The sequence below is a fragment of the Oncorhynchus kisutch genome, linkage group LG2, assembly GCF_002021735.2.
Source record: "Oncorhynchus kisutch isolate 150728-3 linkage group LG2, Okis_V2, whole genome shotgun sequence".
NCBI classification, from domain to species: Eukaryota; Metazoa; Chordata; class Actinopteri; order Salmoniformes; family Salmonidae; genus Oncorhynchus; species Oncorhynchus kisutch.
The window spans coordinates 71,269,475-71,285,764 of NC_034175.2; the positions used below are offsets into that span (position 1 = coordinate 71,269,475).

A 16,290-nucleotide genomic window follows, 5' to 3' on the forward strand; every position below is an offset into this window, starting at 1 on the left:
TAAACAAGCCAAAGTTTATTTTATTTTATTACCACAACAATAAAACAATAAAATAACAATAGATCTCTCTGAGATTGTATTTGAGTCATCGAATAGAACACATACTCAGTCAATGATAATGGAAAGGGAGGCCATCTGTTATCTCTTTGGGACTGTAGATCGGACTCTTTTTTTAAATGTTCACCTAAAATGACATACCCAAATCTAACTGTCTGTAGCTCAGGACATGAAGCGAGGAAATGCATATTATTGATACCATTTGAAAGGAAACAATTTGAAGTTTGTGGAAATGTGAAATTAATGTTGGAGAATAAAATAAAATATATTTATAACACATTAGATCTGGTAAAAGATAATACAAACAAAAAAACGTGCATATTTATTTATTTTTTGTTCCATCATCTTTGAAATGCAAGAGAAAGGCCATACATTAAGATAGGATCCTATGTGTAATTTAGATTTTGTCCACAAGATGGCAGCAGTGGGTGTGTAAAGTTTCAGCCTGATACAGGGAAGAATTACCTCAATACACAATATTTTGCATCAAGTCTGCCAGGAGTTTGCCCAAATGTGCCGATTTGGTCAATGTATACATTTTCAAGTACATAACTACAGAGAACATACAAAAATGCTATGTTATTAAAAAAAGAAAATTTACACACACACAGTAACATCATACATGATGAATCATTAGCTTAAACACTAACCTTAACACATCTAGATAGCCGGGCGGGGTGGGTGTGGAGCCAGAGACAGCGGTGGGGTCAAACTGTAAACACCAGTTCCTACATTTGTATAGAAAAATGTATTTTGTCAAACAAAACTACTCTACATTTTATCTCTGGGACCCTCAGGATGGAAAATCAGAACAAGATTACTGAATGTAAGTACACAATTTACCTTCAGAGGTGAATGTGTCAAACCAGTTGCAGTGATATAAGTGTTTTGTTGTTGTGCACTATCCTCAAACAATAATAAAATTTTTCTACCTATATAAGACATGTCTATGTCCCGGAAGGTTGGCTATTGTATACAACGTTTTCTAGTCACATTATCGCATATTGAGCAACAACTTGCCTGGTATAGGGACACCGATCTCATAGAAGTTTTTAAACTAAATACTCATTCTTGACAAAGAGTTTTGCATGTATTCATATCTACAGTGCAAATAATTTTGCATGTCCAATTTTTCCGTTTTTGATTTGTTAAAAAAGTTTGAAATATCCAATAAATGTCTTCCACTTCATGATTGTGTCCCACTTGTTGTTGATTCTTCACAAAAAAATACAGTTTTATAACTTTATGTTTGAAGCCTGAAATGTGGCAAAAGGTCGCAAAGTTCAAGGGGGCCGAATACTTTCGCAAGGCACTGTATAAGCAAGTTCACATTTGTCTTATTCTTCAATCACTTCTTCACATTTGTCCAAACTATCAGAGTTATGTCAAGTCTGAATCCAAGACCAAGTCTTGTTTAATAAGGACAGAAGTTTGACTCTTGTCCTACAACATGGTATGCACTAGTTCCTGTGCCTCTTAGGCTTGTGCCCGGCCAGTACTCTTTTCCTGCCATTTTCCCTGTGACTCAGTAAACATGACGGTGATTGGTGCTGTGTTCCAAGAGGCTTTTATTTACAATTCCAAATGATTACCTCACCCCTCTCACACACCCTCTCCTCCTTTATACTTTGATCTGTTTGTTTTAGAGGAATACTGTAATACGGGAGGATACAGTGCTGAAGAAATAAAAAATGTTGAAAATGGTTCATTGACATTGGTAACAGTGATACGGTGTTATAGTTCCTTGTTGGAGGGGAGTATGGGTAGATATTATATGGCTTTTCAGAAACAACGTCACTAGACGTCTCAACAAATTACATTTTTAATTTGGTCTACTTTTGAATATAAATGGATATCATGTTTGTTATAATACCTACCCACAAACCGACTTTTGGATCGATGATTTGAATGGACCACAAACTTGGTGAACGACAAACACATTGTGATCAGATCTTCCTGGTAGGTAGTCAGGCTTGCGTTGTGTCTGTATATCAATCAAGTGTAGACAGATCTGGATCGTCAAACATTTTAAATCATCATTAAACCGACCTCTAAAATCATTGCCAGATAGCACCTTTGACTTATGGCATCAGAAATGTTCTTAAAATAAATAAATCCATATTGTTTCGAAAGAATATCTGTCAAATAATTTGCATACAGAGAGGTGCCAGCTAATCTGGTCACAATGCGGACACAGTAGATGGATTAATACACTGTGCACACCTAGCACATGATATTCTGAGAACCATATGTTTCTTATAGCTTGGTGAGAGCGTGGTTGTCCTGTGGTTATTTTGCATACAACCATCCCACAACGTTCTGAGAACCATATGTTTCTTACAGTTTGGTGAGAGCGTGGTTGTCCTGTGGTTATTTTGCATACAACCATCCCACAACGTTCTGAGAACCATATGTTTCTTACAGTTTGGTGAGAGCGTGGTTGTCCTGTGGTTATTTTGCATACAACCATCCCACAACGTTCTGAGAACCATATGTTTCTTATAGAATTTCAGTACTTCTGAAAGTACTGAACATTTCCTACATTTTCCCCATGGTTCTATTTAAAGTAATGTTCTCAAATTGTTCCCGAGTACGTGAAGAAACAACGTTCTTCTGTGAGAATTTCAGGACTTCAGCATAACATATTCTTCATGTTTCCTCGTGGTTTTCTTAACATTCCCTTTAACCGGTCAGAAAACATGTGGCTTTGTTCCCAGAACCAATGGAAAACCAAAACGTTCCCACAACTTCTAAGGAACCAAATGTGCTAGCTGGGTATTGAGCAGATCACAGATCTCACATGTTAGTGCAAGGTGTAAAAAAAAGCACTAGATTCTTGAGATCTGTACAGTTGTGAAAATAATGTTTGGCAGTATAATCTTCTTTGAATGTTTTGCCTACTACATTATTTGCTCCTCCAGGTTAAGGGGAAACCCTGGCCAACAATAATAGTTCCATTGGAGGAAATTAATTATTATATTCTGAGAAATTTGGAGCACATGATTTTACACTATTATTTTTAATTAACTGTCTTATGATCTAAATACAGATTGTTGATATCAGTAGATTTGACCTATATGAAAATATGAGCCTATGCACATTTTTAACATGTAATAACAGTGTAACATGACTTACATGATAGCTATTGCTGTGTAACTCCAGAGAAAATGTCTCTGAGAGGCTGATTGAAATAGACTCTTCTATCTCCATAGTGACATTGGAGAGCTACTCAACTATCCTGCCATGTAAAACTGGCTCCCTTAGCGCCCCTCTCTCTCTCTCTCTCCTCACTCTCAACAAGCTGCTGATTGTAGTCTTACAAGTCACATAGATTCCCCAATAAAACCCCAGTCAACAAATGGGTTTTTACCAACAATTCCACAGGAAGTGAAGATCTAAGCTACTGCTGTTGAGCAAACGGAGGAATTCAGCACAATTAAATGTGTCTGCCCCTGTGAAATAGGGCACTCGGCTACGTCTTCTCAGTGGTAAACCTCTTATATAAGCCTAAATGGACATTTGTAGAAAAGGACATATTACCTCGAAGGTGGATTGAAATTACTGAGGATAATAGTGGACGATATTGCCACTCCTATTTGCCACATCTTCAATCTAAGCCTACTAGAAAATGTGTGCCCTCAAGCCTGAAGGGAAGCTGAATTCATTCCGCTACCCAAGAATAGTACAGCCCCCTTTAGTGGCTCAAACAGCCAACCAATCAGCCTGTTACCAAACTTGCGTTTGACCAGAAACAATGCTATTTTACAGTAAACAAATTGCCAACAGACTTTCAGGATGCTTATAGGGATGAACATTCTACAAGCACAGCACTTACACAAATGACTGATGCTTGGCTGAGAGAAATGAATGATAAAAATATTGTGGGGCTGTTTTGCGACTTTTGAAATTATCGATCATAGTCTGCTGCTATAAAAACGTATATCTTATGGCTTTACACCCCCTGCTATATTGTGGATAAAGAGTTACCTGTCTAACAGAACACAGAGGGTGTTCCTTAATGGAAGCATCGCCAACATAATCCAGGTAGAATCAGGAATTCCCCAGAGCAGCTGTCAAGGCCCCTTACTTTTTATAATCTTTACTAATGACTAATGACTGCAATACTTAACAAAGAGCTGCAGTTAGTTTTAGATGAGTATGGGTATATTATGAGTATGAGTATATTTAGATAGTATGGCAAGGGATAACTTCACGTCCAGAACAGACTATGGGAGGCGCACAATACTACACAGAGCCATGACTACATGGAACTCTATTCCACATCAGGTAACTGATGCAAGCAGTAGAATCAGATTTAAATAACAGATAAAATACACCTTATGGACTGTGAAGAGACACACACACAGGTACAGACACACGCTAGCACACACACTCTACACACATGTACATTGTATTATTGTTGTGTGGTGGTAATATACATTACCGGTCAAAAGTTTTAGAACACCTACACATTCAATGGTTTTTCATTATTTTTACTATTTTCTACATTGTAGAATACTAGTGAAGACCTCAAAACTATGAAATAACACATATGGAATCATGTAGTAACCAAAGGAGTGTTAAACAAGTCATAATATATTTGATATTCTTCAAATAGCCACTCTTTGTCTTGATGACAGCTTTGCACACTCTTGGCATTCTCTCAACCAGCTTCACCTGGAATGCTTTTCCAACAGTCTTGAAGGAGTTCCCACATATGTTGAGCACTTGTTGGCTGCTTTTCCTTCACCCCCCGACTCATCCCAAACCATCGCAATTTGGTTAAAGTCAGGGGATTGTGGAGGCCAGGTCATCTAATGCAGCACTCCATCACTCTCCTTCTTTGTAAAATAGCCCTTACACAGCCTGGAGGAGTGTTGGGTCATTGTCCTGTTGAAAAACAAATGATAGTCCCACGAAGCCAAAACCAGATGGGATGGCGTATCGCTGCAGAATACTGTGGTAGCTATGCTTGTTAAGTGTGCCTTGAATTCTGAAAAAATCACAGACAGTGTCACCAGCAAAGCACAACCACACCATAACACCTCCTCCTCCATGCTTTACGATGGGAAATACAAATGCGGATAACATTCACCCACACTGCGTCTCACAAAGACATGGAGGTTGTAACCAAAAATCTCCAATTTGGACTCCAGACCACAGGACACATTTCCACCGGTCTAATGTCCATTGTTCGTGTTTCCTTGCCAAAGCAAGTCTCTTCTTCTTATTGGTGTCCTTTAGTAATGGTTTCTTTGCAGAAACTCGACGATGAAGGCCTGATTCACGCAGTCTCCTCTGAACAGTTGATGTGTCGTTACTTGAACTCTGTAGAGCATTTATTTTGGCTGCAATTTATTATTATTTATTTATTTACCCCTTTTTCTCCCCAATTTCATGGTATCCAATTGTTTAGTAGCTACTATCTTGTCTCATCGCTACAACTCCCGTACGGGCTCGGGAGAGACGAAGGTTGAAAGTCATGCGTCCTCCGATACACAACCCAACCAAGCCGCATTGCTTCTTAACACAGTGCGCATCCAACCCGGAAGCCAGCCGCACCAATGTGTCGGAGGAATCACCGTGCTCCTGGCAACCTTGGTTAGCGTGCACTGCGCCCGGCCCACCACAGGTGTTGCTGGTGCGTGATGAGACAAGGATATCCCTACCGGCCAAGCCCTCCCTAACCCGGACGACGCTAGGCCAATTGTGCGTCGCCCCACGGACCTCCCGGTCACGGCCGGTTACGACAGAGCCTGTGCGGGAACCCAGGGTCTCTGGTGGCACAGCTGGCGCTGCAGTACAGCGCCCTTAACCACTGCGCCACCCGGGAGGCCTTGGCTGCAATTTGAGGCTGGTAACTCTAATGATCTTATCCTCTGCAGAAGAGGTAACTCTGGGTCTTCCATTCCTGTAGCAGTCCTCATGAGAGCCAGTTTCATCATAGCGCTTGATGGTTTTTGCGACTGCACTTGAGGAAACTTTCAAATTTCTTGAAATGTTCCATATTGACTGACCTTTATGTCTTAAAGTAATGATGAATTGTCGTTTTTCTTTGCTTATTTGAGCTATTCTTCCATAATATGGACTTGGTCTTTTACCAAATACCGCTATCTTCTGTATACCCCCTACCTTGTCACAACACAACTGATTGGCTCAAATGCATTAAGAAGGAAAGAAGATTTGATTTGATTTGAAATTCCACAAATTAGCTTTTAAGAAAGCACACCAGTTAATTGAAATGCATTTCAGGTGACTATCTCATGAAGCGGGTTGAGAACCCACAAATGCCAATGCACCAGATACTCAACTAGTCTAAAGAAGGCCAATTTTATTGCTTCTTTAATCAGAAGAGACAGTAGCAGCAACATTATGTACAAAATGAGTTACAAACAATGTGAAATAACAAACAAAATAGCACAGTTGGTTAGTAGCCCGTAAAATGGCTGCCCCACCCTCCAGCGCCATTATCCATGCGAGGGTGACTCCCATACTACTGTACACAACAGACTGTCACTCACATACTACTGAACCACAACAGACTGTCACTCACATACTACTGAACCACAAGAGAGGGTCACTCACATACTACTGTGTTCTAGAAGCTTTGCTCATGATTCATGAGTGAACTCTTTACGCATTGCAATCCTGTGCTTCTACACCTGCATTGCTTGCTGTTTGGGGTTTTAGGCTGGGTTTCTGTACAGCACTTTGAGATATCAGCTGATGTACGAAGGGCTATATAAATACATTTTATTTGATTTGATGTTAATGGAAAAATGTGCCTGATGTCAAGCCTTTACTCTTAAAACAGCAACTACTCCAAAATATCATATCAATCCCTTTTTCACAATATATCGAGTGAGGGAAATGTTGTGCTATTCTTATAACTAATTTCTGTGTTCTATTCATGTTCAGTTCTAATATCCAATTTCCTTGTCCACGCAAGTGGCTGACTGTACAAATCACACCTATCAGTAGCTGCAATTTAGCATTACGCACAGACCATTTTTTTTTGAACGAATGACCGTGTTTTGAGAACAAAATAAAGATTTCTCAGTTTCAAAGTCTCAGTTTAGAGAGGAGAAGCCTCGTGGGGTGTTGGTCTATCACATGTTATGAAACAGTATTGGTCACATGAATAGAACAAACCGGTAATTGTTAATTAATTATGGTAAAACATGCAAATACAACATGCCTCTGTATCGCGGTATATAATATATATATAAGGCAACTGTTGGGACAGCCCCGGGAGAGTTTTCTGTCGGAGAAATGTGTACTACGGTGCATTGAGATGGTTGGAACCTCTCCAGCACGCTGACAAATAAATGATTATTAATTTAAGATTGACTTTGAGTGTCCCTATGTAAGAATTTCCATGACCATAGTGAAGAACAGTAGATGTTCCTTCTATCTTGGGGCGGCAGGGTAGCCTAGTGGTTAGAGCGTTGGACTAGTAACCGAAAGGTTGCAAGTTCGAATCCCCGAGCTGACAAGGTACAAATCTGTCGTTCTGCCCCTGAACAGGCAGTTAACCCACTGTTCCTAGGCTGTCATTGAAAATAAGAATGTGTTCTTAACTGACTTGCCTAGTAAAATAAAGGTAAAATAAAAATCTCTCAGTGAGACATAGCTGGTAGTGGTACCGAAAGCTTCCCTTCTCTATGTGTTGTCCTTGCCATGTTGGGTGGAAGCCCTGCTTGACCATGAAGTGGCCCTTTGAGAATTGGCCATTTGGCCGACAGTGAAAAGACTGGGCCTGCAGAACACTGTGGCCTCCTTGGATACCGGATACCAATGCACTGGATCGATGCTGATTGGCATTGTGTGTTTCTCCACTCTTTAATGAGAAGCAGAGAGACTGGAATGATGGTGAGTCTGAGGGGGACGATATGGTTCCCCAACTGGTGGTCCACAGGCCGAATTGGCTGGTGATTTCAATAAGTTTTCTGACCAGTTATTTATTTTTTGTTATCGAACATCAGAAACTGTAAAAACACCAGGAAATTAGCTCCAGGTGATTTTATTTTAGGAAATCTGTACCTATTTTAGGAAATCTGTATTTCCTTGCATTTACTAAATAGAGAGACGATGTGATCGTTTCTCAATGTAATCTAGGTTTGATATTATTATGTTTTTGTCAAATTCTATATCTGTTTGGGTTTATTGCGGTCAATTTGCAGTGTACAAAGTATTTGTAATTATGTTCTGGACCACTGACCATTCGCTTTTAAAAAGATGAATTAGATTAATAAACAAGGTAGGTAATAGAATGTAGTTGGGAATTCAATCCGTATTGCAGAAGGCGCAAGATACACGTTGTAGCTTGATTGAAATTGAAAGGCAATGTTCCCGCGTTCGCAGAAACTTCATTCACTGTGCATATGTCAGCTCAATCGAAAATGACCAAGACTATTTCAACTCGGATCTTCGGCGATACTTCTGTGGGAGAAATTGATTCCAATCCTACAGCCATTGAGACTACAGCCATTGCCCTCTAATGTTTTGTCTCTTCTCTTTATGGCTATTGTATTTTCTCCAGTTATTTAGATTTCTACATTGAGTTATTGGACAGCAGGTTGGATTCACTGATGCTGCAGGTCTGGGGTTAACCTATGATCTGTGGTGAATGCTCATTGGTTCTTTGTCCTTGTTGACTTTCTTGCACAGGATAGCCCAGCTGACATGATAACACCTTATCCAAAACAATGGATTACTGGGAGCTTCAGGGGTAGACAGGATACTACAGCATTGAGAATAAGCCTTGGCTTACCCTGCAGTGCTAAGCCAGTCTCACCAGACAAATATATATATATTTTTTATATAACTTTATATAACTTTAATTGGGATTACAAATGTATTACCTTCTAATATATATATTTATAAAAGTCACCTTGTCCAAGAGAGATTTACATGGTAATCAAAACATCACACCTCAGTAAATCTACATGAAACACAGCCCTTATTTTAAGTGTTTCTAAAATCCCCTATGGGAAAAATGAATGGTGGAAAAACGATTGGAAATATTTCCTTGTTTGACCACTAGGTTTTATGGGTATTATGACAGCTCCACTGTGGGGCTCTATTATGTGGATACATTGACCCAGATCTTGTCTTCGCAAAGGCAAACCTGCACTGGTCTAAGTTTAGGCATTGGCATTTTATCTGGACCAGCAGATAAAAGGCCATAAACCAAGATAAAGTATCCAGGGTTGAATGACCAACAAACTTCTCTGTCCTCTGAAGAGGGGCGAGGTGAGGGGCCCGAACATAGTGCTGTCCTGTCCTGGCTCTAAAAACATATTGTAATCCAGATCTTTCTAAAGAACTATTTGAACTATACTGTATACAAGGATATTAATATGTATATATGAATAGTGTGCAAATAGTATTTTCGTTGTCTCTTGGTGTCTTTCCTATATATAACTTATATTGTATTTATTTGTTTTGTAATATCTTATATTGTTCTTGTCTAGTACTGTTTTATGTGAACTCCAGGAAAAGTAGCTTATGCATGTGCAGTAGCTAATGGAGATCCTAATAAACTAAACTAATCAATCCTACACACCAATCCACTGGTGGTGACGTCAGTCAGCCTGTCTCCAAACGGGACCACGCGCAGCAGCAACTCAGTGGACTAGTCTGGCGTTCGCTGTGCATCTCCGGACGCAACATCGCCCGTTAGCTGAACTTTCAACAGACACCTCATCTTCAGAAACTGGGAAACAAAAATGGGTACGTTTCTATTTAAATATGAATTCCTTTTTCTGTTTGAGTTAAAAACTTGCATAATAAAACGACAACTTGTTCCATGCCTGTTCTGTTTGGTCCCCCCACGGAGCTTTCTCCGCGCAAAGCGCATCTTAAATTGTCATGTTTACAATACGTTTCAACCCAATTCATTTTGATCTGACCGGGTTTGCTAGGCTATCAGCATTAAAGAGTAGTTGAACAACTTGTGCAACTTGATAAGAGGGAGATCAATCTCAAAAGATTTCCATAGAGTCAGCGCAGCTCGGTATGGGCTGAGTAGTTCCAACAGGAGTTGACAACCCAAGTATATATATATATATGAAAGTAACTTGGGTTGTCAACTCCAATATATATATTAATCCACATACTGCTCTTTTGTTTCTCAACTTCTAACTAAATGGCTTATTGATCACAAATCCATGTTTATAATGACAACTTGGAATGTTCCTGTGTAGATTGGTGTTGATGGAAACATGATATTGTTTATTGATTGGTCAGACAAATGCATTCTCCAATAAGCCTATAGAAGAGTGTCAGATTGATGACTGACATATGGAATGATTTGAGGGTGTTTTTTTGCAGCTAAAGACATCTGTGTATGCAACTCAGTACAGCTGTTACTAATGCTTCTCAGAGTTATGTGGGCAGACAGTGGATGAGTTTTAGTTTGTAGACAAAAACATCCATTATTCTGTGTCATTTGGTTATCAAAACAAACTTGGAGGCCATAGACTCCATCATTTTCACCTTGTCTCAGTCTCTGGGCAAGTCACGCTGTGTCGTGCCATGCGATGTGAAGGGCTGAACTGGGACTGGGAGTAGTTATACTAGGGTGTAATTCCTGTGTCCCACTGGGCTCTCTGACTCAGTCCCAAGTGTTGTCCATCTGTGTTGCCAGCCACCCAGGGGATGCATGCCTGGGAGGAGAGAGCTCGCTAGGCGCCAATGCCACAGGTTCAGCAACATACTTCTTAAAGGCTCCCAGCAGACTTATGAGCTTTGTGGCTGTAAGAGACTGTGTGCCAGATGGGACAGACAGTATAGAGGACTCTCAGTCGCCCCCATGTTGTCTAAGCTGGAAAGCTGCAGTCATAGTCTTTTATGTTCATAATATCATAATGCACGGCCCTTCATTAACAGGAGTAGCATCACTCTCATTCATGCAGAAATAGACTGTTGACCCTATCCAAGGTTGGCGTAATATTTTGCTTTGTTTTCAGTCTACCACAGTGGTAACCAATAGTATTTTACTGGGTTAGCTGAGCCTTCCTTCTTACAGTGATAGATGGGTTTGGAGAAAACCAAGGGAATGGAGCTCTCCTGTTGATTTGCAATGGTGCAGCTGAGGCTATGGAGGGACTGGGAGGTGAAAACACTGACAGTGTGAGAATGTGTATCAACAGCATTCATTCATTTCCTCTGAAGCTCCCACAGTGGACTCATTGTGCTCCACATTTGGCCCCGCTCCTTTGTGTGTGACTTCAGTGGCTGTTGATGCAGTGGGAAGTTCACTGAATTGAAAGTTGCGTAGTAGACGGACTCCCTGTAAGATAACACATTGCAGCCCCTCATCCTGTATCTCTCTCTCTCTCCCTCTCTAAGAGGATATTGGCCTGCATTACAACTTGACCATGTGCATTGTCCACTGCCTCGGGCTCTGTTCATATTCAAATCCTCTCAGTAGGACTTTAAGACAACAAGTCCCCTAGGAGGCATGGGAACGAGTAATTCCATTTGTATTCACTTCAACCACTTCAACCTACCATTGAGTGAAGTAGTGATTGCTGATGGTCTTCTTGTAATGAGGTATTGGTTGAGCACGGGCACACCGGTAACGTTCACACCGGTAGCGTTTGCCGGCAGAAGGTACTTAGCACCTCTGAACAGAGTGCCAGCTGTAATTTGCAACCTGAGTGCAAACCGATTATACATGTAGATTTGTGTGAAAATGTCGCCAGTCAGACGTCCACCGGCAGGGAGGACCCTAAAACACACCGCACCGAATAAACGGCAGACCGACATTCGGTGCGGTGTGTGCCATCCATATAACTCTGTCACCACGAGAACCACTAATAAGAAGTGAGCTTGCAGCCTGTAATGTGTTGATGACTATCATGACCACTGAAAAGTAGCAAACAAGCGTAAGGATCTCTCAAGTGGTTTGGATGGTTGAACTGTTTTCTTTCAGTGTAAAGAATGTCTTACGGTTGTTCAGGGATACTTGTTGTTTTCCATGCTTCGTAGGAAAACACACTGAAGACTCTGCTGTAGATTAAATCAGGAATGCAGGCATGTACTGGTGACTACACCCCAAAATAAACAGGATGACTTGAAGCCATGGAGAACAGATGATACTTCTCAGAGATCCGACTGTAGATAACTGAAAACTGTCTACAGTATATTTGATTCCTTTATCTCTTTCTCCTGGAGGTGGTGTCACATTTAAAACATTCCCCACTGTTTCTCTCATGCGTCTATGGTGTTAAATATGTACTATACCAGTGGATATACTGAGGATGTGGGAGGATCTGGATCTTGGCTCTGACTGGGGCCTGTGAAGCCCAAAGTGAGACTTGATTCAGCATGGAGTTAGATGTTCCCAATGTTCTGAAAACTTCTATTCAGCTCTAAAGTCAGGTGACATTCACCTGCCCACTTAACATTGACCTCCGTTGCTATGTACCTCCTCCATGCCAACAGCCCTGAGTAGTAGCTTGTGAAATCATGCAGCACTAAACTATGTCCCCTTGGGAGATTAGCATGATCTAAAACTATGTCCCATTGGGAAATTAGCCTGATCTAAACTATGGCCCCTTGGGAAATTAGCATGATCTAAACTTTGGCCCCTTGGGAAATTAGCATGATCTAAACTATGGCCCCTTGGGAGATTAGCATGATCTAAGCTATGGCTCCTTGGGAGATTAGCATGATCTAAACTATGGCCCCTTGGGAAATTAGCATGTTCTAAACTATGGCCCCTTGGGAGATTAGCATGATCTAAACTATGGCTCCTTGGGAGATTAGCATGATCTAAACTATGGCCCCTTGGGAAATTAGCATGTTCTAAACTATGGCCCCTTGGGAGATTATCATGATCTAAGAAAGAGAGGATAACTGATCATTCATGATATACAGCAGTTGAGAAAGTCATTTTTGTCTGCAATACAGGGACCTAGGAGTGACTACTTGCTGTTTCATTATTTAAAGTAAAGGTGGCATCAATATTTGTCTGCCATTGCTGCACCTACCGCCGGTGACTGCAGGAGTAAAGGCTAATCAAATACAACAAATTATGGACTTACTTGACTCTGAACAGCTCGTCTCTGTTAGTTTTAGAGTGAGACATTGATAGCCAAAAAGAGAAGAAAAAAATCCTGCATGGAAACTCTTGAACTCCTTAGTTTAAAAAACAGTTTTTCTCTGTTGTTTACAGCCAGCACTCAACACAATAGTTCTCTGGAAAGAGTGATTCACAACTGGCGTTAAACTTCGAGATCTAAACGGAGCTCCATTGTTTATGACTGTAATCTGAGAAAGAGATAAATATTCACTTGATTGCTAACCCACTTTCGAAACTCTCGTTTCATGACTCATCTAATGAGTGCAGTTGTCTGTCATCGGATTTGTGTGCCTCTATTACTCAAGGTCTACAACTTGGTGATGTTTGACAACTTGTGTGAAACGTTGCTCGTCTCCCTCAATCCCAATGCTGATGTCTCCATCGACTGTAATTTTAGAATGTCATTCTTCACTGCACTGATACACTAAACATACATTGTGTTCATCTCTGCCTAATGAAACAGTCTTTCCCAAACATATCTGAGGAACATACATTGAGATGATTAAGCTGCCTATCAATGACTGTTTTTGAAACCAGTGGACAGCCAGTGAAAAATGCACTCGTATAACAGCTGTATAGTGTGGATCCCAGCCTATAGAATAACAGCTGTATAGTGTGGATCCCAGCCTATAGAATAACAGCTGTATAGTGTGGATCCCAGCCTATAGAATAACAGCTGTATAGTGTGGATCCCAGCCTATAGAATAACAGCTGTATAGTGTGGATCCCAGCCTATAGAATAACAGCTGTATAGTGTGGATCCCAGCCTATAGAATAACAGCTGTATAGTGTGGATCCCAGCCTATAGAATAACAGCTGTATAGTGTGGATCCCAGCCTATAGAATAACAGCTGTATAGTGTGGATCCCAGCCTATAGAATAACAGCTGTATAGTGTGGATCCCAGCCTATAGAATAACAGCTGTATAGTGTGGATCCCCTAGAGATACCAGCCTATAGAATAACAGCTGTATAGTGTGGATCCCAGCCTATAGAATAACAGCTGTATAGTGTGGATCCCAGCCTATAGAATAACAGCTGCATAGTGTGGATCCCAGCCTATAGAATAACAGCTGTATAGTGTGGATCCCAGCCTATAGAATAACAGCTGTATAGTGTGGATCCCAGCCTATAGAATAACAGCTGCATAGTGTGGATCCCAGCCTATAGAATAACAGCTGTATAGTGTGGATCCCAGCCTATAGAATAACAGCTGTATAGTGTGGATCCCAGCTTATAGAATAACAGCTGTATAGTGTGGATCCCAGCCTATAGAATAACAGCTGCATAGTGTGGATCCCAGCCTATAGAATAACAGATGTATAGTGTGGATCCCAGCCTATAGAATAACAGCTGTATAGTGTGGATCCCAGCCTATAGAATAACAGCTGTATAGTGTGGATCCCAGCCTATAGAATAACAGCTGTATAGTGTGGATCCCAGCCTATAGAATAACAGCTGTATAGTGTGGATCCCCGAATAAAAGTGGGGCTTTTATTGCTCAATCTAATACATGCTGATATAAAATGTAATCCATAGACCTAATGGACACATTCTCAAACTTGTACACTTTTGATACACTTAAAGGGACAATCTGTAGTTTCTACATCCATTTTTTGGACTTATAAATTAGATATATTAATGTAAAGATATAATTTAATCATATTATATGTAGTAGACAGCGATGGGTTAGAAGAAGCCTACATAAGCCTACATAACCATCCCATATAGTAAAATTGAACATCCATATATGGCCAGCCATGTGAACTTTAACATTGATTTATCCTGCAATAGATGTCGTTCAATTGGTAACATACATATTTGTCTTCTTCTAATGCCTCTTAAGGGGAAATTCATCTAAAAGTAGCTGAATGTAATCAGATTACATTACTGAGTTTGGGTAATCCAAAAATTATGTTACTGATTACAATTTTGGACAGGTAACTAGTAACTGTAACAGATTACATTTAGAAATGTATATACACCGTGACCCTGTATTCTAAGCTGGACAAGGGAAAAGAAGAGGAAAGGAGAGGGAAAGGAGAGGAAATTAGAGGAGAGGAAAGGAGAGGAGAGGAAATTAGAGGAGAGGAAAGGAGAGGAGAGGAAAGGAGAGGAGAGGAGAGGAGAGGAGAGGAGAGGAGAGGAGAGGAGAGGAGAGGAGAGGAGAGGAGAGGAGAGGAGAGGAGAGGAGAGGAGAGGAGAGGAGAGGAGAGGAGAGGAGAGGAGAGGAGAGGAGAGGAAATGAGAGGAGAGGAAATGAGAGGAGAGGAGAGGAAAGGAAAGGAAAGGAAAGAAGATGGAAAGGAGAGGAAATGAGAGGAGAGGAAATGAGAGGAGAGGAAAGGAGAGGGAGAGGAAAGGAAAGGAGAGGAGAGTAAAGGAGATCAAATTAAAGGAAATGAGAGGAAAGGAAAGGGAGAGGAGAGGGAGAGGAGAGGAAAGGAGAGGGAGAGGAGAGGAGAGGAAAGGAGAGGGAGAGGAGAGGAAAGGAGAGGGAGAGGAGAGGAAAGGAGAGGAGAGTAAAGGAGATCAAATTAAAGGAAATGAGAGGAAAGGAGAGGGAAAGGAGAGGAAAGGAGAGGAGAGGAGAGGAAAGGAGAGGAGAGTAAAGGAGATCAAATTAAAGGAAATGAGAGGAAAGGAGATGAAAGGGGAGGAAATGAGAGGAAATGAGAGGAAATGAGAGGAAATGTTCCATAGCTGTGAATGTCATGCCACTGGGCGAGTGTTTTCACTCTCTAAATCAACGGCTTGTCAACCGATGCCTGAGCAATAACAGAGGGTGAGATAATGTTTCCCATGTTCTTAGTTGATTCAAGATGATCTCGGTTAGAGGTCGTGTGTGTAGGCAGGGTTGGGGAGTTACATGTAAAGGATGTGTATTTGAACCCAATAATAGTTGAATTCAATAAGTTTAAGCTGCCTATCAATGACTGTTTTTGAAACCAGTGGACAGCCTGTGAAAAATGCGCTCTTATAACAGCTGCATAGTGTGGATCCCAGCCTATAGAATAACAGCTGCATAGTGTGGATCCCAGCCTATAGAATAACAGCTGTATAGTGTGGATCCCAGCCTATAGAATAACAGCTGTATAGTGTGGATCCCCGAATAAAAGTGGGGATTTTATTGCTCAATCT

At 40.9% G+C, this 16,290-nt stretch overlaps 1 protein-coding gene across 1 annotated transcript in view; it reads left to right on the top strand.

Moving 5' to 3' along the window:
• The first annotated feature begins 9,294 nt into the window (after window positions 1–9,294).
• The window catches only part of LOC109870854 (neuronal membrane glycoprotein M6-b), a 67,959-nt gene continuing 60,963 nt past the window's right edge, over window positions 9,295–16,290 (top strand). The window contains exon 1 of the mRNA XM_020461531.2: window positions 9,295–9,792. Within this exon, the coding sequence (XP_020317120.1) occupies window positions 9,789–9,792 (4 nt within the window). The 5' untranslated portion in view covers window positions 9,295–9,788. The remainder of the gene's footprint in view (window positions 9,793–16,290) is intronic.